This window comes from Brachyistius frenatus, unplaced genomic scaffold (assembly GCF_029030835.1).
Source record: "Brachyistius frenatus isolate BFR_SWC_R1_liver_20210118 unplaced genomic scaffold, ASM2903083v1 Contig_171, whole genome shotgun sequence".
Lineage (NCBI taxonomy): Eukaryota > Metazoa > Chordata > Actinopteri > Embiotocidae > Brachyistius > Brachyistius frenatus.
This window is the reverse complement of record NW_027210770.1, coordinates 76,184-102,109: the sequence shown is the minus strand read 5'-3', so window position 1 is coordinate 102,109 and position 25,926 is coordinate 76,184. Positions and strand designations below refer to the sequence as shown.

The following is a 25,926-nucleotide window of genomic DNA, read 5'->3' as shown; positions in this document are numbered from 1 at the left end:
AAAACGTGACAAGATTCAACTATTTTTATCAATCCTTTTTAAATTCTGCCTATTGATTCAATACTTCATGTGAATGGCATCCCATTTTGTTCTTTTGGGTTTTTTAAGAGAAAAAAACACCACATCATGTACTGTATATGCAGTACATTAACATTCTTGATTAGCAAACTGCATCAGCATTATTTTAAACAGGACTTCTTTGACAGTACTTTTACTGTGTGGTAGTTTACATGCAGCCCCCACATCACTAATGCTCTAGCCCTGCTCTGTGTGAAATGAAACTGACCTGAGTTTCTGACTGACAGCTCAGATGACACTGACCATTTCAGACTGAATTCATGAACACACCCATAACAGTCAGCTGGTTAATGGTTAGTTTAAATTGTTAACCCATGTTCTTATTTAGGTGACTGTGTGTGTGGCTGCAGGCTGCTTTCATACTGGAGCACTGACACATGAACTTCAAGCTTGTCTGCCACTCTCAGCAGGCAGGTCTCTGTGTGAGTGGCTGTTGCACACTGGTGCAGCAGCGGACCGACAGCTGTCCCCTCGCTCTGTCAGAGGATCCGACACAGACTTTGCACCGTCCTCTTGGACAGATTAAAAAAATAGTTTAAAAATGAGAAAATGAGTCACCAGATATACCTGGGCGGCCATCAATTTACCTGCACGAGCCATCCAAATTAAGTACATGTATGTGAAACACTGGTGTGTGTGAGAGGGACAGAGGCACACAACTGGATGGTAAAGTCAAGGCGTATCTCATACTGGTGGCAGCTTAATTTGTACTCGATGTTCGCCATATAGTCATTTAATACAGTCCACATAGGATAAGCCGCGATACATCCAGTATATTCGATATATTGCCCACCCCTACGACTGCCTATCAAACCACTGTATCTGATTGCTTCATAATAACAGCTTGCATTCTTAAGTTTTAGTAAATATATGTGTATCCAACTAGGATTACTGAGATGTATCATATTTCATGAATCTCCTATGATTTTTCACTATTGAACTTTACCACCATCTACTGGATTTGAAGATACTGTATATGGCATTTAGTAGGCCAAATGCCATAACTCACAATGTTAATGAAAGTGAAAAAGAACGTGATCAACAAAATATCCAGATCTTACAGCTATCGTTTATACATGCACTTGGGTTGAATCTTTTGTTTTGAGAGTATTTAATGCACCGTTGCCAAATAAAAAAATGCTAAGAAGACTTAATATTTGTAGTTAAGTATTTGAATGATGGCATTTAGTTGATCCCAAAAATACAGCATCCTGTTTAGGATATATAGATATAGAGTAGCTTTGCATAAACTAAGTCTTCCTCATTATCAGCAATTAAATGTGGTGTCCCACATGGATGAATGGCAAGGCTTTTACCATTCACATGCTGCACGGATAATTAGGGGCTGAGCATCATGCGAAAGCCCTATTGTTTTTCGTAAAAATGTTCTTCTTCTTCTTACGTAAAGTGATTTGCTTTTTTGGAGGCTTTATCATATTCAAAAACTCATGAAAGTGGATACACATATGTCTCCCAGTGAAAAATTTCGTATTCTAGTGGAGTCGTGAGTGGGCGTGGCCAATTGGCTCGAGAGCGCCCCCTAAAGAGATGCCCCGGCGGCCACATTTACCTAAATTCACGAAATCCGGTGGACACGTGTATCACACCTAGACGCACAAAAAAGTTACATTGCACCATTATGTCAACTCGACAGGAAGTCCACCATTTTGAATTTAGTCGCCATTTTGGGCGATTCTGACACGTTATACTTTGTCGAACTTGTCCTAGGGATTTTGTCGCACCGACTTGAATTTAGGTTCTGTGGATAGATAACATGTTTGGGATTAAATCTTCTTAAAATAATTCGTTTTCGTCGATATGTGTGCCTGTAAGAGGCGGCCATTTTGAGCGTCTCACCATTAAACTACGAGTTGCTTTAAATCTTATGTACATGGACCGACCTTCTCCAAACATCACAGGTATGATAACAGCCCCGCCCTGAAGACCCCTGTGTGGTAATATTCGCTCATAGTCATAGCGTCCCCTGTTGGCCACTGGAAATTACACTTATCATACTTTCACATTCTACGTCGAGCTGGTTGATCACATGAACGTAAAGTCGGGTCACAATAACCTAAACATGTAGTTTTGATACATTCGTTCAACTTTGTCAATGGGCGTCGCCGTGATGATGCGGCAAAGTTTGATGTCGCCGTGACACAGGAAGTTGACGTTTAAGGTCAACGGATGCTTGAAACCTCACGAAACGTGTCACATACATCCGGCGTGGTGAGACGATAGGCCCGTACATCACTGCTTGCAGTTTTAATTCTTATTACTATTTGTGAAGCATGTCTATTACTATCACTAGTAGTAAGGCCTCTACTGGATAATGTACAAATTAGCACGAGGTAAGAGTTTAATTTAATGGTGTTTGTACCATAACTGTTGTTTAAACATTTCAAAGTAAAGAAGGTTGTTTTCTTACAAGCAACAAAAGCAATTGATTATTTTTGAGGTTTCCCCAGAATCTGACTTTGAATTTCAAGTTTTGTATTTGTAGTTTTATTGTATTATATTTTAAAAGTTCTTTTGACTACCCTGTTTACAGTTTAGCTACATGCCTGAACTGTATGGTGCTCTGTTGCTGCTTGAAAAGTATTTTCGCACATACACACTGGCATGCTTTTGGTAATATTTCTTATGTGACATAATAGGTGCCTTTAATGTTCATTTAATGTCCGTAATTCTTCAGTTTTCGACATGGATCCTGATCTGATTCGTGAGGGTGGGACCATCCCCATTGCCAAAACCTTCGAGGATGTGACGGGCAAAAGCATCATCATGATGCCCATTGGAGGCTTTGATGATGGTCTGCACTCCCAAAACGAGAAAATGAGCAGGTTTGACTCCACTGGCTTTACAATGTATTCTTTGCACTGTCTTTGTATACTATTTCACTGAAAGTTTTAAGTAAAGTTATTATTTCTTTCTGCTGATTGTTGAGAATAACACAAGATATGAGGGAAAAGTTGGGATTTGATCAGGAAGAAGGAAGCTCATGTGTCCTATCTTCCTTTATACAACATCCACAACCTTGAACTGAAAAAAACATATAGGACTATAAGGTAATGGGGTTTAAGTTTAAACATGCAACAACATTAACAATGCCACAAAAACCCCACAGAATATTGGCTATGATTTTAGCAGAAAGAGGAGTAATATTGAAACAAAAAAACAGACAAGAGTAGACACATTTAAGAAGTTTAGGTTTAGTTTGTTTTTATATAACATAGATCCATAATATAACTTACAGCACCACAAAAAGAAATGGACAGTGTCAGGAGGAAGAACACAATAAAAGGCTGAAAACCTTAACAGCAGAAATTAAGATATTGTAAGGAGGTAAGGAATATTCGGCAAAGAGATGAGATCAACTCTATTATAGTACAGATCCTGGGTTCCACTGTGCAGCTACAGGGTTGGCTGTTTATTAGAGAAAATGCTGCTTAATTTCAACACGCAAATACACACAAACCAGAGGTAATTACATTAATGCCCAACTCATGTCACTTATGGTGCCTAATATGAACATTCGAACAAACTCTGGGCATTCTGGGAAAAACTGTTACTATCCCGACACAATGTTGATTCTAGAGAGCTTTGTAAGTATGGCAGCAGCTAAGTGAAACAGACATCAGATTTTTCAATGTTTTGGGCACTTTTAAGAATGTGTCCATATGTTATGTTTGAATAATGATGTGTTCTGATTAATTGTGTTTAAGTTGCAAAGCGGACTTACATGTTGCCCCTTACTTGGTTTTGTTTCTGTCCAGTTCAGACAACAGCTTTTCCCTCCATTCTTTTCTTCTTCTCCCAGGTACAACTATATTGAGGGAACCAAGTTATTCATTGCCTACCTGAATGAAGTGTCCCAGATTAAGAAGACTAGTGTGTGATGTTTTATGGGATGATTTCATTACCTCTTCAACAACCATTCCAGCTTCAGCAAAGTGTGATTTAATTCAGTGTGCCATTATCTGTATTTCATGAATTGCTGTTTCTTTTGGTGAACAGCTGTATCTATCTCGCTATCTCTCTATCTCTCTATCTCTCTATCTATTGTATGATTTTTCCATTGTGATTGGATCAAATAACACATGCTACGATTTCTGACTGATTAATCTGGAGTCATCTCATGATGCTGTTTTCACATTTATATGTGGCATATTTTTATACTCCATATAAGGTCAGGCAGTACTGTGTCAATCTGTGTGCGTGTCTTGTAGTAAAAGTTACACATTATAATAGTGTGCGTTGTTGTTTTTCCTTTTGATTTTGTAAGAAAGTCTCCTAATTAATGAGTTTTAATGATGACAAAAACACAGGTGTTGTTCCTATAATAAATTTATTCACCACTCAAACATGCAAACATTCAATTTATATATACACATAGCATTTATATATATATATATATATATATATATATATTTATATATATAAGTATGAGTATATATAAGGCTGGAGCACTGAGAGAAACTGCAGACCCCCAGCCGACAAACAGATTAAAACATTTCATTTCTGTTTACACTGGTTTCAATGGGGGTTTCAAACTGATTTTGAACTTTTCAAGTGATCGCATCTGCATACAACTATATAATATACTGCTCATAAATGTTAAATGCAATGGTAGTGGTGTAAAGTATTTTTTTAAGCAACATTTCTGAAGATGAAAAAAATCATATCCTGTTTGATCTCATCCCACTGACTATCATTTTTTCTTAAAAAAAAGAAAATAAACTTGTTAGCAGTAAACAATAGAAGAAAGAAAAAAACATTCCAATGCTCTTAGACAAGAACAAACTTTTGTGCATAAATATAGCACACTAAAAAATAATATTTTCAACAGCTTTGGACACACTAAAACTAATATAGAGATGCAATATTCATTTATTGAAAGCACACACATACTCTGTTATATTTTAATCTATAGCACCGTTGAGAGACAATACTGTTATGTTGCTGATGTATCACGTTTTCCAGAAGGAAGTAGTAGGAAGGAACCCTGGTGTTGTGAAGGAGCCGTATCTGAAACTTCAGCGGCCTGATTCACAACACCAGCTGATCCTCCCCACCCAACAAAACACACTCACCACAGTATTGGTGTACAGTACAGAGACAATGTGAAGGAAGTGCTTATTCTGTGACTCAGTTAGAGAAACAAGCCACTGTCAAGCCACCAGATAGTGTTGATGTTATTTTGATGTTCTCAGAAGGTGGCACACAGTAGGCCTAGCTCCACCAGACTACTGCTCACAGCTTCAGTTTTCTGCTGTGATTATAGTTGTATCGAGCGACAGCTCAGCCAATCTGAAGGGCAACCAATTAGCGGCTAGTTAACCAGTGGTTAACTGGGGTTTGTTCCGCCCCTCCTTCACTGTGACTGAACTGCTGGGTTTAAAGTGACAGTGAGGAGCCCAGCGTTTTTCCCAAAGTTAAACATTTTGTAACTCTTCGTGACTGGAAAAAATACCAAACAATCAGGTCTCAGCACCAAATTATGGCTCAGTTGCTGGCATTTGAAAAAAAAAAAAAAAAAAAAACACTTCCATAAAACACAATTTAAAAAATATGATCTGTATAGGAAAAATGCTTTGGTGGACACCAGCTCTAGGTAGTTGCAGTGGTGCCAGGGTGTAGGCCCGTTTCGGTGCATGCTGATTGGTTCAAATTAACCCGGGGTCTATGCCAAGTAGGGTGGAAGGCTAGTGAAGCCAAAGGGAAAAAAGGTGTCAACCTGTTGTCCAAAGAAGCCTGTGTGTAACAAGTTTGTCAAGTGTAACTTGTAGGACTCATAACTCGCCGGGTGGGGCCACTCGCGGAGTTTGCGCCTGCGCAGTGGCTATGTAGTACAGGTGGCATGAACTGGTTGTGAACCCGGGAGAGGAAAAAGCTGAGTCGGCAGTCTTGAGTCAGGTGACCGGGTGGAAAAATCCCAAGGCTGGTCGTAACGGATTGTATCTCTGCTGGCTCGGCAGGTGAGGAAGGGCCCCAAGGGGTCGTAATGAATCGTATGTCTGCTGGCTCAGCAGGAAAACGACCAGACATGGGCACATCACCTGCGTACGTTGAACGAAGGGGGCCGTGTTTTCGTGCCAGCGAAAATACAGATCAAGGGCAAGGGAGGTGCCCAGAAAAAATATAAAAGCCTATGTATTTCAGAGTTAGGGAATTAGTTTGTTCGTTAGTTTTTGTTTTGTCTGTCCCGGGGGCCCGTGTCGTTTTAATGATGTTTTTTGCTCAATAAAATGCTTCATATCTGACTTTGAAGACTTCGCTGCCTTGTTTCAGCCTTGTCTAAAGTTTTTCGAGGAATGTTTTGACGACGTGTTTGGCAAGCCACCCCAAGCCTTCTTCCCGACCTAAGGCAGTAAAACTTATCTACGACAATAGCCAGAGCCAAATTCCCAGTGTGAATATTTGGGTCTGGGTACGCCAGGCTACACAGTTGAGTAGTGTTGCAACAGTAGTCAGTCTTTCACCTTATGATAACCATCTCAGAAAATATCATGGTATACAGTATTTTTCAATAAATATCTTCATTTACAATGACACTTAAAGGAATGAAAAAAGAAGGGTTTATTTTAGTGAACAAACAACTTTTATGGTTTCACTTTTATTTTAAATTTAAAACTTTATAAAATTAAAGTATGTGTAAAAAGTCTTCCCTTAACTATAAATAAAATACATTCATGTAAAAGCAAGACTTTACAATTTAGGTAGGCTTTCTTTTTTTATCCAACTGAAAATAATGATTATTTTCATTATAGATTAGTGTGCTGACTCTCAATAATTACTTGATTGTTTGGTTTGTAAAAAGTAGGAAAATAGTGAGAAATGCAGCACAGCCAAACTGATCCGGTCGACACCTCACACACACAAACACAGTTACGTCAGTACAGAGTTGGGAGAGTCTGTGTGTTTGCTTCCTATGGGATGAGATTAGGATCCATGTGTGTCTGTTTGTAAATCAGAATTTTCCGAACAAACAAAGGATGTAGATGTAGCAACGAGCAGGGATGCAAAAGATTATTTTGATAGCCCATTTTATGATTGATGTTTAAACACTCACGTGTTTTAGTTATGAATTACTGTTATAAACAAGATACATACTTGTATGCATGGATGCAGATGCATGGAGGGATGAGTTCGCAAAGGTGGGAGAACCTATTTGATGTGTCTGTTGGCAGAAACTTTGCATCCACATTTCTTGTAAACTGGACAAACGGTTATTTTTGGGATCACCAAAGTAATCCCACATCTGTGATGGACTGGCGACCTGTCCAGGGTGTACCCTGCCTTGCACAAAGTGCGCTGGGGTAGGCTCCAGACCCCCCGTGACCCTGTTCAGGATAAAGCGGGTATAGATAATGGATCAATGGATCCCACATTGCTGATTGGATTACATTTTCAGGGGATGGAAATTTGATATAATCAGTCTCACTTCTGTGCTATTTTGTCTGCTGCAAGTTCATGTGGTGTCAGTTACAAAGTCTGTCAGAAAGTGGAGAAGGGGATGTGCAACAAACATGTGAGATTCTCAGTCTGGTTGCATTTTTCTTCTTTTTTTTTTGCAGTATTGATAATGAGCGATTTTACATGTATGATATGACCATTCATTTTCATACTTTAGTCGTAAAGTATATTGGTATATTGGAGCAAGCCATAGACCCAACTAATATAAAACCTATATTTAAACAATTTAGACAGGGACCACAGATCTGCCTTAATGGCATTAAAAGTAATGGACTGAGAACTTTTCCTCTGCAGTATAGCATTAGTACTGGAGGCGGCTAACAGTAAGAAGCACTCTGACACCACAACAGTATCCATTTGTTCAATGTTTCCTATATTGCCTGTGCATGTAGGTTAAAAGCTTTCTCATGAGCCTTTCACAATAATGAGTATTATGGGCAGCACCCAGTTAGTCTCAAGATAACTGAAGAAACTTTGTTTGTGTTACAAGTCTGCAAGATGTAGTTTATTATTGGTCTAGTATGTGATAGACTGATGCAATCCTAAGGAAAGTAAATGGCAATGTGCTCTTCCTGCTTTATATTATTACAAATTTACCAAATAATTTTTTTATATATATCTTTCAAACATTTTCAAAGGTAATAGTTTAGTGGATTGTGACGGTTGTAAACACAGAGAAACAGACGAGTTCAGGTTCATCCAGCTGATCAGCTAGTTACCCCATTTTAGCTAGCTTCCAGTCTCACACAGGTCGGTACAGAGAAACATGATGAACATGTCCTAAATGTTTGGTCCAACCCTCTCTCTTTTACATTTTTGTAGAGCATAACTTGGAATTATGCACAATCTAGTATTATGCATAGTTCTAAAGTTTGTTTGACTGATTCACATCCATCACAGTTGTTAAATTATGTACTGTAACATCCAACCATTTCTACTGCAAAGATAAGAGTATGTTATCACACTAACATCTTAACACATTTCAGATCAAGGGATTGCAAAGATTGTTGCTGTGTATCTTGTGGTTTTTCATGATAAGCAATGTTTCACCTGGCATGAATTGTATGTGATGAATGAATAAATGTGTGAGAGAGAATCACAGGAGTGTTTTGTCAGGCCACATTTGTCGTAAAAGAAATTAACACAATAAAACCAGTTCCAGTAATCAGAATGTGATTTAATCATAAAAGATAGGCATAAAAAAAACAGCCGTAGCAACAAGAACAAAAGATAGTAATGAAAAAGGGGTGGTTTGGCCCAAGCTGACAAAAAATAGCCCCAATATCGAGGGAAGGGATCTTCAGAGTAAAAGCCCTGCAAGATTCCTCACTGTCCACTCCCTGTACCGGAAGCTGAATAGGTACCCCATCATTTTTTTTTGTGCTCCTTATGAAAATGCTTTCCTGTTCACCTAAAGTCATGTGTCTTTGGAGAAACAACATTTTAACTGAGCTGATCTTTCCCTTAGTTAATCACCTTTTTCAGTGCTACCAAATGCAAGATACTCCAAGGAGTATTATTTTTTCTTTTCACATTAGAGGTGGAATGAGAGAAAGACAGAGGGAGAGAAAAGAGAACTTCACACATATCAAGACCTAATTGTTGTGCCCACGGATTGAAAGACAGAGGGAAAGACACTTGAATTTATTGTTAAGCCAGCTGAAACAGCCCTCCTCTTGAAATGATTGCGGGATCACTATATTTCTGCAAGTTTTGTACATAATGTCTTTAGGCAGCTGTATATATAAAATATGATTCAATATGATGTTCTTCAAGGCTTAATATTACCGTAGGTCTGCAGTGTCACCAAAACTAAAGTGAATTATAAATACATACCTGCAAAATACCAGTGACCACCTTCTCCTGAGATTTCAGCTCTGTATGATTCTTCTGGACCTAAGAGGAGTGAGATGCCTGACAAACTAAAACACACAAAACTGAGTACATATAGTGATTTCATGATCATGATTCTGTAAGTACAACTTGTTTATGTCTGTAAAATTTTGCCAAAAGTCAGTTTTTTAAAGATTACTTTAAAATAGTGATAGTTGTAACTTTTTACACATCCTGGGTGGCATTTATAAATTTTGTACCATACAAATAGAGATAAATTTGAATTAAGAACTTGTCATAGTTTGTTTTTCTTGTGACAGCGTTCACGTTGACAATCTATAAATTACTTAATAAATAAAAAGCTTACCATAAATAAGAAATAAAGAAATCAAATTCTAAATGAGCACATATTTTTGAGAAATCAATACAATTTCTCCGTTTCAACATTTGATATGTTGTCTTTGATATTAATTCAATTAAATATGGCTTTACATGATTTGCAAGTCATTGCATTCTATTTTTATTTACATTTTACAGAGCATCCCAACTCTTTTGGAAGCAGGGTTGTATAACAGTCATTAAATCCTAAACCGAAGGTCAACCTTTTGTTATGCAAACCCCAGCCTACAATTTTCAAGTACAGTAAACTACCATTTACTTTTAACATATACAGTGCATCCTGAAAGTATTCACAGCGCTTCACTTTTTACACATTTTGTTATGTTACAGCCTTATTCCAAAATGGATTAAATTCATTTTTTTCCTCAAAATTCTACACACAATATCCCATAATGACAAAGTGAAAATAGTTTGTTTAAAATTTTTGCAAATCTATTAAAAATAAAGAATGAAAATATAACACGTACATAAGTATTCACAGCCTTTGCTCAATACTTTGTTGAAGCACCTTTGGCAGAAATTACAGCCTCAAGTCTTTTTGAGTATGATGCTATAAGCTTGGCACCTATTCTTGGGCAGTTTCTCCCATTCTTCTTTGCAGGACCTCTCAAGCTCCATCAGGTTGGATGGGGAGCGTCGGTGCTCAGACATCTTCAGATCTCTCCAGAGATGTTCAATCGGGTTCAAGTCTGGGCTCTGCCTGGGCCTCTCAAAGACATTCACAGAGTTGTCCCGAAGACACTCCTTTGTTATCTTGGCTGTGTGTTTCGGGTCGTTGTCCTGTTGGAAGATGAACCTTCACCCCAGTCTGAGGTCCAGAGCACTCTGGAGAAGGTTTTCATCAAGGATGTCTCTGTACATTGCTGCATTCATCTTTCCCTCCATCCTGACTAGTCTCCCAGATCCTGCCGCTGAAAAACATCCCCACAGCATGATGCTGCCACCACCATGCTTCACCGTAGAGATGGTATTGGCCAGGTGATGAGCGCTGCCTGGTTTCCTCCAGACATGACGCTTGGCATTCAGGCCAAAGAGTTCAATCTTTGTTTCATCAGACCAGAGAATTTAGTTTCTCATGGTCTAACAGTCCTTCAGGTGCCTTTTGTCAAACTCCAGGTGGGCTGTCATGTGTCTTTTACTGAGGAGTGTCTTCCGTCTGGCCACTTTACCATACAGGCCTGCTTGGTGGAGTGCTGCAGAGATGGTTGTCCTTCTGGAAGGTTCTCCTCTCTTCACAGAGCAATGTTGGTGCTCTGTCAGAGTGACCATCGGGTTCTTGGTCACCTCCCTGACTAAGGTCCTTCTCCCCCGATCGCTCAGTTTGGCCGGGCGGCCGACTCTAGGAAGAGTCCTGGTGGTTCCAAACTTCTTCCATTTACAGATGATGGAGGCCACTGTGCTCATTGGGACCTTCACTGCTGCAGACATTTTTCTGTACCCTTCCCCAGATCTGTGCCTCGATATAATCCTGTCTCGGAGGTCTACAGACAATTCTTTGGACTTCATGGCTTGGCTTGTGCTCTGATATGCACTGTCAACTGTGGGACCTTATATAGACGGTGTGTGTCTTTCCAAATCATGTCCAATCAACTGAATTTACCAGGTGGACTCCAATCAAGTTGTAGAAACATCTCAAGGATGATCAGTGGAAACAGGATGCACCTGAGCTAAATTTTGAGTGTAATGGCAAAGGCTGTGAATACTTATGTACATGTGGTTTTTTTTCATTTTTGATTTTTAATAGATTTGCAAAAATTTCAAAAAAATGTATTTCACGTCATTATGGGGTATTGTGTGTAGAATTTTGAGGGAAAAAAATGAATTTAATCCACTTTGGAATAAGGCTGTGATATAACAAAATGTGGAAAAAGTGAAGCGCTGTGAATACTTTCCGGATGCACTGTAATTAAATGGCACAACATCCCTAGTACAGCTATGCTGGCAAATGTTAGTTTGCGTGTCAGGAAACTAACATGAACAAAAAAATACCTGACTTTTACTGCATCAAACCAGGCACATTTCAACATACACGGATAATATAAATAACATAACAACTTTGGTATGCGTTCAATATGCATTACCTTTGCATGAAAATAGTTTCAAAATAAGATGTTATCATCAGAAAGATTCAGTGAACTCCTCAAAACAGTCTTACCTCACCGCTATCCACTATAACAACCTTTGTTCCACTGAAACACCTTTAAGTGGTTCTTCAGTGTAATTTGGTAAAGCACCAAATATGTCTCATCATGTTATGCCCCCATCTTGCAGTCTGCAGACAGACTCTTCTCCTCTGACTGGATGGCAGGCAGCAGAAAACATACAGTACAAACTGTCTCCATTGGAGAGCAGCTTGCACACTCCATCTTTCATCTTTGCACCCACATTTTGAGATTACACCATTTTTGAACCTGCAGAAAATAAAACACAAATAGAAAAATCAATTTAAAGTGGGAACAATGACTTTCAAAGTAAATGTGGTGTTTGTAAATTAAAAGTTTAAAAATGACAAGATTTGACCCAAAGGGAATCTTAAAAATTATAATAAACTCTATATTATAAACACAGGAAGTGATTATCTTTAGCAAATCACTAACCAATATCAGTGACTGCACATTGAAATACATGGCAAGGTCCTCAGTTGTAACAGTGCTGTTTTTGGATGTCCATTTAGAAGTGCTTAGGGAATTTAAGACACAGTAATATACAGTATGTATATGGCCAAGATCTCAGATACCACTGTGCTGATTCCAGCAGGGTTGAGGTAACGCGCCATAGGGATGAATTCAGTCAATGTATATGTGTTATCAATTGAATGAATGAGACAAGAGGAGCCCAGTGTAGGCTGGAGTGATAAAACAAAATAATGATGGAGGAGCATGAAGAGAAGCGAAATGAGTAAAGGTACTCAGATGAATCTTTTATCCTACATTAGAAAAGACATGTGGGTAGATTCCATTAAAAAGTAATGTTCATTGCTTCACATATAAATATATTAGGCAAAAGATAACATGTTTCAAGACAGAAATTAAGACTAACATCAGAAAATAAAAATTAAATGAAGAAATAAAGAAAAAACAAATGAAGAAATAAAATTTAAGAAATAGTTAAAAAAAAATAAGAAAATAAAGTTACAGAGCTGTGTAAGGAGTGACCATTTATCTGATTTTTAAAAAAGGCAAAGGAAACCTTTAGTCTTGGTCAGATTGTTGTAGCAGATCTCTGTGCGTTTGCAGCATAATATAACTTCCCCATGTTAAGATGTGCCTCTGGAGACAGAAAGCAGACCTGTCCCGTGGATGGTTCATCACTTAAAAGTTGGTCAGAAAACCATTCAGTGTTTTATTAACTACTATAAAGCATTATAATGAGATTAGTTGTTTGATAGGTAGGGTACTTACAAAATCATATCTGAAATTTTTGTTCAAAAGGGAATGTTACAAGTTATTACAATTTCTGAAAAGAAGAGAAAGGGGGAGAAGGAAAGAGAAGACTTTATTAGTCCCATATCAGAAATTGTTGTCTTTGTAGCAGGTTATGGAAGAAAAGTGCAGGTAGAAAAGATAGATATAAGAAATGTAGAGTGTGCAGGTACAGTGGAAATAGTCGAATGATAAAGAGGGAACAGATAAAGGATGGATGGATTAATGAAATATGTAATGTAGGGAATGTGAAGAGGGAGGACATAGTGTGTGGTTTGATGTCTATAACAGTTTCTAAAGTAGCCTATACTATTCAATATTGTATATGCAATGTGTAATAGGCATATCTTTATGAGATAATTGACTTTAGTTAATGCAAATTTTATGGGGCGGTTGTAGCTCACATAGCAGAGCGGATTGCCCACTGATTAAAAAAGGTTGATGGGTCAATGCCTATGTCTTCTTGTCCACATGTCCAGGTGTCTTGGGAAAGACACTGAACCCCAAACTGCTCCTGATGGCAGGAGAGCACCTTGTATGGCAGCTACACGCCATTGGAGTTTGAATGTGTGTGTGAACATGAAACAGTGAAGAGCTTTAAGCTCTCCCACCAGGTGCTACTGCATTCTGACAGTTGTGATTTAACCGCTTTCATCACACACAAAGGCTGTTCCGGTTTTGCAGAGCCCCCTACGGCCTTGCCTCAGCTCCTGCAGCATTCCAAAAGATGATGATGACAATGCTGAGACTATCTCCCTGCAAGCCACTGTTAAGGTTTACCGCTCTGACTACAATGCCTTCCTGCTCACTCCGTCCCTCCTCAGCTGCTGCTCCTCTGCCTGGCAGTGGTCATGGCTCTATACTCTCCTACTTTAAGTGTCTGTTGCTGCACGGTGTAGGGTACTGCAGCTGAAGTTGAAGCTCATGCAACCCTGGCAGCAAACATATCGGTTATTTTGACAAATTTGGTGACATCCACATCAAGAGTTTAAACTTTTTTGGCCAATGGCGTCTCCGCAGCCTCTTTGTGCTTTGGTCCATATGACATCTGCCATGGGAAACAGGACACAAGGGGAGGGCTTGGGTCTACTAGATGTGATTGGGCCAGCCCTGTGTCCAATGGGCCACTGTCGCCACTTTATTTGTTATATAGCCTATATAGCAATTAAAAATGTAATTTTCCCATTTTTTTATTTGCCCAAAAGTGCTTGGGCCTACTAGGACAATTCCCAGTATGACCAATGGTCAGTCCAGTCCTGAACAATACCTTGAATATATGACTAATTAAATTTTTCTTTTCTTATACTTGGGGAGTAAGGTAGGGCGCACCAGTTCAGAATTCCATGCTACTGTTCTAAAAATATAATATAGATTATGAGCCATTGCTCATAATCTATATTATATAGATGGAGCTGATTGCAATATTTTTATTTCAATTGGAAACCTTACATAAACTTCCGTGCATTTTTCCACATATCAATTTAAATGTTGCTATAAAGTCAGACGAATGCAGTAAGAGGGTTTAGTCATGGAAGGCAGTAGTGACCCCACATTCTACCTACAAACAGCAGAACAAACAATATCCTATGCATCACTACAATCCCTCCTCTCCATGCAGGCCTTCAATAATATTCAATTAATGCTAAAAAAGAAAACTTGTCATTTTGTCCAATGATCTGAGAGCAGCTAACAGGCAGTTGAAAATTATATTTGGGTGTCCTGAATACTGCCACAATCACATTAAGTAGATCGTCAGATGCACATTTAATGTTAATGACTTGGAACTTTGATTTTTCTATGTGCAGAGGCACTTCATTTTAGCGTTTATTAGAGTGCCAATGAAACAGCACATAATATTGCTTATTCCTCTTTTATTCTTCCGTTTCCACCAAATTTTTGGTAGATAACTTGGTCTGCAACTTTGAGAAAACATACAAAGAACATCAAATGTGTGTTTTGATTGTGAAAAGCGTGCTAAGACTTGGTAGTTATGTGACATACAGTGTTTTGTAAGAATTTGTAAAGGCCTGATTTTCCATTTGAAAGTTCTGGGAAAGCCAACTTTGGACTCCTACAGCTCCATTAAAGTTTCTAGGACAAACATCATACAAATTTGAAACAAAGTCACAATGCTTTGGACTTTTACTGACTACAGTATGTTTTGATATCTGTTATGGTTTTGACGAAATCAGTTTGTTCCAGCCTATTATCTTTTTGGACCATGGAATGTCCAGAGCTGGAGTGGATGATGTCAAGCACGATGCCATGCACTATTGCTTTTGATCAGCAAAAATATTCCGAAAAAGTGTTATTTACTTGGATCATGCCCACAATTTCCCACCACATCAAACTGTCGGGATTTTTCATTTGCTTTCACATAGGGCGTGTCTCATTACAATGGGATAGTTCTTGCGGAAATCCCCAAAGAGCTCTGTGCTCCCGCTAAGTCTCAAATGGACTCCCATTCAATTTCTCTCATGAAATACAAAGTCAAGATTTTTTCCACAAGTTCTTATGGTGTTGTTAGCTAAATTCCCAGGCTCATATTAATTTTGGTGGTCCACTTGAAAATAATCCCATCATTAATTATATATTAGGCCTAGAAAGGGATGTGTTTTTTGGGCGTGTCTGTTTGATTGACAGGCCTGTGGTATAGTCAGGTTTACGCTGTTGGTGGGTGGGACGTAATGTTGCAGGGTTTCAATCAAATCAAATGTTGCAGGGTTTCAATCAAATCAACTCGGATCCACCACTTGCCCCAGCTCATCCAAATATGGTCCCTTCTGGCTCTAAACCGCTCCAAACGAGTAAGATGGCAAAGGCCAAAATCAGAACTTGAGGCTTCATAAAGGCGGTTCACAAATCAATGGGTGGTTGTCACTGGGTCGCAAATTACTCCTCTACTGGAGGAGTGGGACTCGCCATAACAACTCATCTTCAGCAGAAAGACAGAAACACCTGCACACATCATACAAAGCACATGCAGGCTTATCTGGTCAAACCACAGACAAGACAGGGCTCCCCATCCCAATAATGCACAACATCAAAAAGGCTTTATCTGGTCAAGTTCCAGACAGGATAAAGCTCCCCAATCACTCACATTTGACATGATGGCTACATTAACAAGGCCGGGTTCATGGAGAACCGGGTTCTCTTCATTATATCGGGTTCTCAGATCAAAGATGAGGTAAGATCCTACTGCCCAGTTTTTAGTTCATGCTTGAAAATCAACATTTAGATATATTCTGTAATGATTTTGAATGATCATGACAGTTTCGCAATTGGTAGTTCCTACACTGAACCTAGACATTTTTTTCCTCAAACAAATGAGGTTTTGCTCTCAGAATTCAGTTAAGGGAGATAGGCATAACTTGATTTTTACTTTTCCCCCACCAAACAGGAAACAATAGGTTTACCAGGTCATGCAGCTAAGATGGTGAACCTCACTCTGTATGAGAGCCATGACAATTATCTGGTCATCCAATCATCCTAAGTGTGAATGACTTCATCACCTCATGTACAGAAGTACAGTGAAAGGTAATGTTTGACTTGCAAGTCACAGGGGTACGTGGAAGATTTTGGTTTATATACTCACCAATATCTTTATACTCGAGATTTAATTGAATATTAATTTGAATGATTAGTCAGTATTGAGTGTTGTTTTTGTGTAATTTACAGTACCAAGTGTCAGTCATGTGTCTGACATTATTCAGTAAGTGGTCAATGCACGAGGTCTCTCAGACTAATAAGACCTATTGCGTCAGCACAAAGTCAGCAGCAGCTGATGGGTGACACCATGTATTTTAATTACAGTAAATCGGACTCATGAGTAGCATGTGCCTTCCTGAGGAAAGCCCAACGAGAACTTCTGACCTAAACACAGGAAGTGCTTCCACTTCAGTTGCTCTCATCAGAACACTCAGTTTATTGATTTTCAATAAATCCACATTGCATCAGACTCTGAGGACTGTGTTTGATTAGGAAAACTGCGACCAGGCCAGTAAGGCCCCGCTGAAGAATTTCCACCACAAACCTTCATAATGTGCTTTGCATTGACATTTTATGGTTGAATGTGGGCCTGCACGATGCGGGATATGAGGCTAATCTACATGCACATATTTCCAAGTGGATTGTGATTTTTAAAGGAAATATGTGTGCATGCACATCGTTTTATAAATCTGAATATTCTTTTGCAATGTCATTTTTGGCTTTTGTGCACACATACACTTTTAGTATGGATCCTACGCAATGTTTTATACATGAGGCCCCTGGCAATGACAATCTGGTAAGATTTATTGTCTGAATTCATTATATGACACAAGCACGAGCTGAATAAAGTCATTTTAAATGTTAAAATTAAATTTGAATTTCAACTACCAGCAACCATAAAATCAGTCAACCTCTTCCATCATCAATCCAATAATAACATTAAGACTGTAATGTTGGAGGTTATTTTTTTTGCCTCTATAGAGGCAGTGAGGTAGCCCTGAAGCAAATCACCAGATTCAGCGAAACATCAATGGGGCAACGAGAGCATTAAAACATCACTGACATTTGTAGTTTGTGTAAAGGAAGGCAAAAGTCCTGGCACACTTCCTACTCAGTGTTTACCCACATCAACATTGTTGGCTGAACTCTGGACTTTCCTCGTGGGTGACTTCATATAATAAAGTTACACCAACTGTTTCAAATCACCATTCTGGACTGTTGGTGACAGAGGCAGTTTACAGTACCACGTTATTGCTGAGAAGGACCTGTGTTACCAATATTCCCACAGCCCTTGTTATGAAATTGGGTTTTAAGCATAGCCTTTGACCACGTTAATTATTGGTTTGCCTGTCTGCCTGACCAATCTAGAACATGTCAGGCCTTTAGTAAATCTATCAAAAGCTGCCGTGTCACACTCGACACCAACCAATACATTTTTCCTAATGCCTTTTTATCAGGCTCACCGGTCTTTCTGGTCGATTTTAGTGCGAAAAAAATTCACATAAGGGCTTTTGTGCCAAAAGAAAGTTCTTTCCGGGTTTAAATGAAATGGCTAGACGAGCCCAGCGGAAGCCCACGGACGAAACACCAGTGTCCTTCAGACAAAGAATGTCCCTACGCACAATGAAACCCTTCAGTGAGGAAGAAGAAAAATAGGTGGAAATTCTGGGTGGAGAGACAACGCACCCAACCACACGCCTCACAGTTTAGCTCATTTCAGAACCAAAGGGTTTTGATTTTTTTCTTTTGTAGGGGGAAGGAGCACAAATATTTAAGAAACAATCAAAAGTAGTTTGAGGGAGGTATTATGAGCTAGAGAAGGCAGTGTGTGTGTGTGTGTGTGTGTGTGTGTGTGTGTGTGTGTGTGTGTGTGTGTGTGTGTGTGTGTGTGTGTGTGTGTGTGTGTGTGTGTGTGTGTGTGTGTGTGTGTGTGTGTGTGTGTGTGTGTTGTGGGAATGGAGTGAGAGGCTTAGTTACAATGTTATTCGAAGAAGTGCATCACAGTTTCAGAAGAGGATTTGAGTTTAAAGCGTTTGCCAATGGTTTATTTGAAGGCTTTCATTGATTTCCATTATGTTTGATGTTCTAACAAGTCTTCTTTCACATTATAACACACTAACTCCATCCCTCTCATTTAGGTTCCTGCCCAACCTTTCTCACTGTTCCTCTGTCTTAACAACCACGTAGCTATCGGGGTTGTATTCAGAAAGTTTCCTATTACTAGTTACTCCTAAAAGTCTTGGAATGATGACGTTTTCAAAGAATTTTTCCTTAAAGTAAAGACTATATCCCGGATAAGATAAAAGTTTTTTATTTTTTTTAATTTTTATTCACTGAGCATGTTAGTACTTAAGAGAGGTCCTATGGTGAAAAACTATTAGGAGCAGGTCAAAAGACCTCTAAGAAACAAAAGAAATGTCTTGTCTTGGTCAGAGTTGCTCTGAGAATTTTTTTAAAATCACTGTTAAACTACGACTCCTTGGTAAAGATTTATAGCCTAAATCAAGAGCTTTCAGAATGTTTATGAATCCGGCCCTGGAGTAATTTATGTGCGATTGGTTGATAGAAAAAAGGAACCTTACTTTATGTAAATGAACACAGAATGGGCATTCACATCCAGTGGAAATATAATGGGCTGCGTCCAAATATGAGTCCCTGAAAGCACTATTATTGTTTGTCATCACTCTGTTGATGGACGTTTGTGACAGATCAGAGTCATTGTTGCTGCACAGTTGCATTTTTCCAGTTGGCAAGTTATGTGAACCACTCTTATTTCTGGCAATATTGTGTTATTGTGTTGAGTAGGAAATGTAAATGTGTCTCTGATGAAATCAAAGTATTTATTTGGCAAAATGGCCACATCCAGAGTGCTCTATATATTTAAAATATGCAGCGAGTATTATTGGAATATTATTATGAATGAATTGACATGTACATGCAGTCAGTATTATGTTTACAATTTATACAATTGGTTTCATTTGTTTGTCTAATCACGGTCGCTAACACGGTTTGCTCCAGATTGTCAGTCTGAACCCAGACTCCCTGACTGACTGCTGTATCAAACCCTGATGTCTGTTTGTCTTTAAAGGCTCCTCATTGAATTCAGTTCAGGAGAAAACCCACTTGACACTCTTCTCCGCCAGCACCCCTATTGGATTAATTTGCTTGTCCTTCATCTTAATCTTTTGTTTTGCAGACTCCTCTAGCATGATGCTCACACAGAGGACGAAGAAAAATGTATTCTGACAGTGAGGATTATGTATATTCATAGAATAAGAAAGAAAGAAATAGATCATGCACGTCTTTTACAGTGAAAACTACAGCATGTATCTGTCAATGCTTTTTACAGTGCTAAATGTCTAAATCCCAATCATTATTTGAGTGTATTTTTTTACAAGGTTTTAATCCTAGCATTCTTTTTGTCTGAATGCTAAAGACGGTTACGTACAGATTTAAATTGCAGAGCTTTGTTTGTATTCATTGTTTATATTTGTTTTTTTTTTTAATTTACAGCAATGAACTGGCAACAGTGTCTGTAGTAGTGAATCTGCACCTGCACCTGCACCTCTTTCAGCCTAACATGGCATGTACAGTACTGTTTCAGGCCTTGCTATTCAGATGTCAGCAGAACACTTTGGCACACTTTGTATCCTGAACTATCTTTTTAGAAGCAATATTTCTTTAAATGTTGGCATATTTGCTTAATGTGCAGTGACTTCTGTGTTTGGTTTATCATCATCTGTCACATCCTCATTAAACAAATGACTTTACAGAAATGGCTCTCAAAGTGGCCAAAAAAGTCTAAAACAAAATGCTTCTATGATTATAACTTTACTACAGCTTCAGCAAACTTAACCTGCTGAAACCAAAACAGTCCTGACCAAAGGCAGGTTGACATTACTGAGGATTTGTTTCTGTTGGTCAAGACTGACACACAGTTGAACATCATTTTTGACACTTTAAGTTGTTAAGAACCCGCCATGAGTCACAGTAGCTAATCTCAAGCATAAAATATAAAAGGCACTTGGATGAATGACAGAATTGCAATTCATTTACACATAAAGGGGTAACAATTCAAAAGCCTTTTCATTTACTTATCTGGTAAATGTAGCCAGCTAAGCCAGCTGTGCTAGGCCATGGAGTGTGACACTGCATTTTTTTTTTTAAGCATTTAAGGTTAGGGCAATTTACAGGCTGGGCAAGATGGCGGCCAGTGCACACGCTCTGCTCTTTGCTCTAGAAAAGTTTTGAGTAGTAGTTGCTCTCGTCAAAATAAAAGCTGCGAGATGTTGATCCTAGATGACTTGGCACGACAACACACGACAAGATACTACTCTAATATACACAAGCTAACTTGATTACCGCCCGTCAAACATGCCAAAATGAGATAAGGACAGGATGGGAATCCTTCTCATGGATTTTGAAGAAGAAAATGTGATTTCTTCATGTTCACCCTTACCAGAAACCCTTGTGTCAAGTTCTCATAAAAAAAATCTGTTCAAGCAGCCATGAGCAGAAAGTGTCCAGTGCGGACATACTCAAAGCCAATCAGGAATTATCCAACAGATTTACTGCTCCTAAATAAAAAATAAATAAAAACGCAGAGGACATTGTGGATATTAAAGTTAATGTATAAATGTATAAAATGAATAGATCACCAGATGATGATAACTACTGAAAAGATGCTTTGGAAAGAAGATTGACAAAGAAAGTAAACAACAACATCAGTACAAATGCTTAAGAAATCAGAACACGTCTTTTTACAGAGACTTGTATGAATAAAGTTTGAACCACAATACTGCAAAAACTTTTTAACTGATACGATTTTGGTGAAAAAGGTCACGGTCACATTGACCCATGCTCATGAATGCCTTGAGGGACCTTCTTGAAATTTGGCACATTTGGGTCACTTAAACTCAAAGGATGAAGTGATTAGATTTTGGCAGTTAAAGGTCTGGGGTCAAGGTGAATATGACCTCACATCTGTCCTATCTGTCAATCCCAGTCTTGTGAATGCAATATCTCAGGAACACAGTTCACAGTTCACAGTTTCTTCAGCACTGATATTCACTTTGACTTAATGATTAGATTTTGGTGATCAAAGTGACCTCACAAAACACGTTTGTGGCCATAACTAAATAATTCCTTGGTTAATTATGATATTTCACACGCATATATATATATATATATATATAATGAGATACAAGAATTTGTAATCTTTTTCAATTTATTTCCATTATTCAACACCATAACTGAACAGCATGACCATATTTCACATTGATTACTATTGGTGACATTACACCAAAATCATGTACATCTAGAAATTGTGGTGATTGTATAGATCATCTGTGCTGTCAGGGTGAAAGCTGTGTGAACCGTGCACGTTTTAAAATGTAGAGGTTTTTTTTTACAGCAACATCTATGATATTGGGCAGATATGCATGTAAATTACAATTTAAGTGATTAGCAGAGGCATACAACTGCTAGGCGGTAATTGTAGTTTGCAAGTATAGTCTTGTTACTGACACAAAAGGAAATAATATATTTGTTGGGAACTATTTTCAGCTGCAAATTACTCCACATAAAAAATGCAAGTCATTTTAAAGGCAGTTTTCTGATGGATGAGTCCAAATAAACTGCAGGAACATGTCAACCAGTGCAACAGCAGGCTCACTGATATGTTTTTATTACTTTTTAAGGAACAGCTAAACTCTGGCAGAGCAGAATATTAGGCTCTGATACACATACACTATTTGTTTGTAGGATCAAGTTATTTTTAGTTTTTGCTTTTTTTCCCTTTGGATTCGTTGATATTGAGAAAAATATCAAATCTTCTTAAGAGCCGGGTTTTGTGTGTGAACATGTACCTATATTACTAACGTTCCTAGAGCTTCCCAAGCTTCAGAGAAATATTAAAGTACCCTTGTTTGAATGATAGTTTGTGCTGGAAAGTTTTTTGTAATGGTTATCTTACAATTACTTTTACAATGCTTGTAAGATTCATTCTTGACCATGAATGGTTCCAAACTAGCTGTGATGTCACATACCAGCAGAATTACCCACTCATATATGTTTAACTTTAAGGTGAATACAACTTTAACTGTACAGCTCCTTTCAAATGTCTGTCAGTGGAGCTTGCCTTCATTTACGCTCTCGCTGTGGGAATCTCGAGAGACGTTAGATTAGCAGGCTGGGTTGTTGTCAGCATCATATCTGTCTGTCACCTGTCCTGCCTGGCAGCCAGGTGCTCTTCCAGTGATAAAACTGGAGTTTATTCAAGAGATGAAAGAAAAGGACTCAATCTGGCCGCCAGACTCTCTGTCTCACAAACAGTCATATTTTTTGCTGACAGTAAGTCAGTTAGGGCCTAGGTGCTAGAGCTTGTTTGTAAATCTGGTTTGTTGTGTTTTAATTTAGACAATTTTTCTCTGTAGCTTCAGTTTTAGTTTTACAAGAGATTGTTTCTAATGCCAGATTTAAATCTGTGTGATCGAATTGATTCACACAAAACAACCGAAACAACAACAATACCAAAAATAACAAAGAACTTAAAAGAGTAAAACAATTGCTCAAGCAATGAAAAGAACTCAAAAAGTGTGGTAAACTTAAATCAAAAGCCTTTGATTATACAGAGCATACATTTTATATTATGTATACATTTTTTTTTTTTTTAAAGCAGAATTTTTAATTTTAATTTGATGCCAGCATCAGATTTAAAAAAATTTGGGACAGTGGCATGCTGGGGGACTTCGTGATGCACCTTCCTCTCACTCTTTCACTCTCTATACACTCATATCTCACCATTACATCTCATTAACTTTATGCTGTTTCTCCCATATAGTTTTTGCTTTTGTCATTTGCCTCTCCATGCAGTTCCCTCGCTTGCGTAGTTTCTGTCCTTTCTTTTGCAGATGTCCCTGACCATGGAGTTGCATGCTCTGTGATTGTTGGCCCCACCAACAGTTCATGTCTTTTATCTCTATGCTGTCCTTTTCTCTCTCTGCTCTCCCCTCAACCCCAACCGATCGAGGCAGATGGCCGCCCACCTCTGAGCCTGGTTCTGTCGGAGGTTTCTTCCTGTTAAGAGGGAGTTTTTCCTTCCCTCTGTTGGAGGTCTTTTTAAGTTTTAGACCCCATAATGAGAATTGATTACCTTTTAGTTTGCATCACAACACAAGGCTTGTGTAAATCTCAATAAATATGTTGTAAAAAGTAATAATAGTTAATATGCATCCAACAGAAATATTAAAGTATGAGATTGACTGCTGTAGCTCTATTAGCTCTTACCTATCTATGGACAAATTGCCACTGCATTCAAATGCAATCCCAAAACACAAAATTAAAATAAAATACTCTAACAAATTAAACAATCACATTACATTACATTACATTTAGCTGACGCTTTTATCCAAAGCGACTTACAATAAGTGCATTTCAACCATGAGGGTACAAAACCCAGAACAACAAGAATCAAGAAAATACAATTTCTTCAAGAAAGCCAAACTACAAAGTGCTATCAGTAAGTGCCATTTTAGGCGCTACTAAAGTTCTACTGTTCAAGGTAAAGTTGGAAAAGGTGTGTTTTTAGTTTGCGGCGGAAGATGTACAGAGTTTCTGCTGTCCTGATGTCGGTGGGGAGCTCATTCCACCATTTAGGAGCCAGGACAGCAAACAGTCATGATTTTGTAGAATGTTTAGCTCGCAGTGAGGAGCAACAAGCCGATTGGTAGATGCAGAGCGGAGGGAGCGGGCTGGGATGTAGGGTTGGACCATGTCCTGGATGTACACTGGACCCGATCTGTTTGTAGCACGGTATGCAAGTACCAATGTTTTGAAATGGATGCGGGCAGCCACTGGTAACCAGTGAAGGGAGCAGAGGAGGAGCAGGAGGAAGAGGAGGAGGAGGAGGAGCGGAGTAGTGTGAGTGAATTTCGGGAGGTAAAAGACCAGTCGAGCTGCAGCATTCTGGATGAGCTGCAGAGGTCGGATGGCGCTAACAGGTAGACCTGCCAGGAGGGAGTTACAGTAGTCCAGACGTGAGATGACCAGAGCCTGGACCAGAACCTGGACCAGAACCTGCGCCTCCTTCTGAGTGAGAAGAGGACGTATTCTCCTGATGTTGTGCAGCATGTATCTACAGGAACGCGTCGTTGCAGCGATGTTGGCGGTAAGAGAGAGTTGACTGTCGAGTGTCACACCGAGGTTCCTAGCAGTCAGGGTCGGGGATAACACAGAGTTGTCCAAGGTAGTAGTCAGGTCGAGGGCGGGAGAGTCTTTCCCCGGAAGGAAGAGCAGTTCGGTCTTGTTGAGATTGATTTTCAGGTGGTGTGCGGACATCCACTGAGAGATAACAGTCAGACAGGGAGAGATTCGTGCGGCACAGCACAGACTTGATGCCTGCCAACCTGCCAACCATGTCCATAAATCTATATTGGTATTACACTGAATAATGCCAAGGGGCCATGGTCAAACCTGACTTCAGACCCCTAATGTAAACCAACATCCAAATGACCAAATTACTGTTGCGTTTGTGTTTCTGCTAAGCTCCTGAGGGTGTGTGTGTGTGTGTGTGTGTGTGTGTGTGTGTGTGTGTGTGTGTGTGTGTGTGTGTGTGTGTGTGTGTGTGTGTGTGTGTGTGTGTGTGTGTGTGTGAAGGGTTTGCCTGTTTCTCCATGTATATTTCATGTGTGTTTCAGTGGGTCTGAATGTATGTTTGTGTTCGTTATTGTTTAATTATTGTTGTTATTGTCAGGAGTCTGGTTTTCCTCTGTTTTGCCCTGATCTCCTCTCCTCCTGTGTCCCCTCAGTCCCCTGTCTGCTTGTTCCGTGTCCTCCTCTCCTCACCTCCCGTGGCCACGCCCCTCACCAGTCCCAGCAGATGCAGCCACTCACCCCTGATCACCACCTGCAGGTGTGCTGCATCTCCCTGATCACCTCCCCGGACTATATGTACCCTGCCCCTGCACAACTCTGGTTGTCGGTTCATTAGTTAGTCACCCGTCCGTCCTCCGTCCATCGTGTTCCGTCCCGTTCCCGTTCCTCCGGTTTCTGTTCCTCCTGCGGAGCTCCCTGTCGGAGTCACCAGTCGGTGGAGTTGCCCTCCCGACTCGGAGGATTATTGACTCCGTTCCTTCCAGCGGTCCTGTCCGCTGATCTGCTGGCTGCCCTGCCAGCCGTGTCTCCCTGGATCTGTTGATCGAGTTGCCCTCCCGACTGGAAGCAAGTGGAC

The 25,926-nt window shown here is 39.3% G+C and overlaps 1 protein-coding gene across 1 annotated transcript in view; it reads left to right on the top strand.

The window, feature by feature from the left end:
- The window catches only part of cndp1 (carnosine dipeptidase 1), a 41,765-nt gene extending 37,648 nt beyond the window's left edge, over nt 1-4,117 (top strand). Inside the window, exons 11-12 of the mRNA XM_069717244.1 lie at nt 2,774-2,921; nt 3,899-4,117. Of these exons, the coding sequence (XP_069573345.1) occupies nt 2,774-2,921; nt 3,899-3,977 (227 nt within the window). The 3' untranslated portion in view covers nt 3,978-4,117. The remainder of the gene's footprint in view (nt 1-2,773; nt 2,922-3,898) is intronic.
- Nucleotides 4,118-25,926: the final 21,809 nt, after the last annotated feature.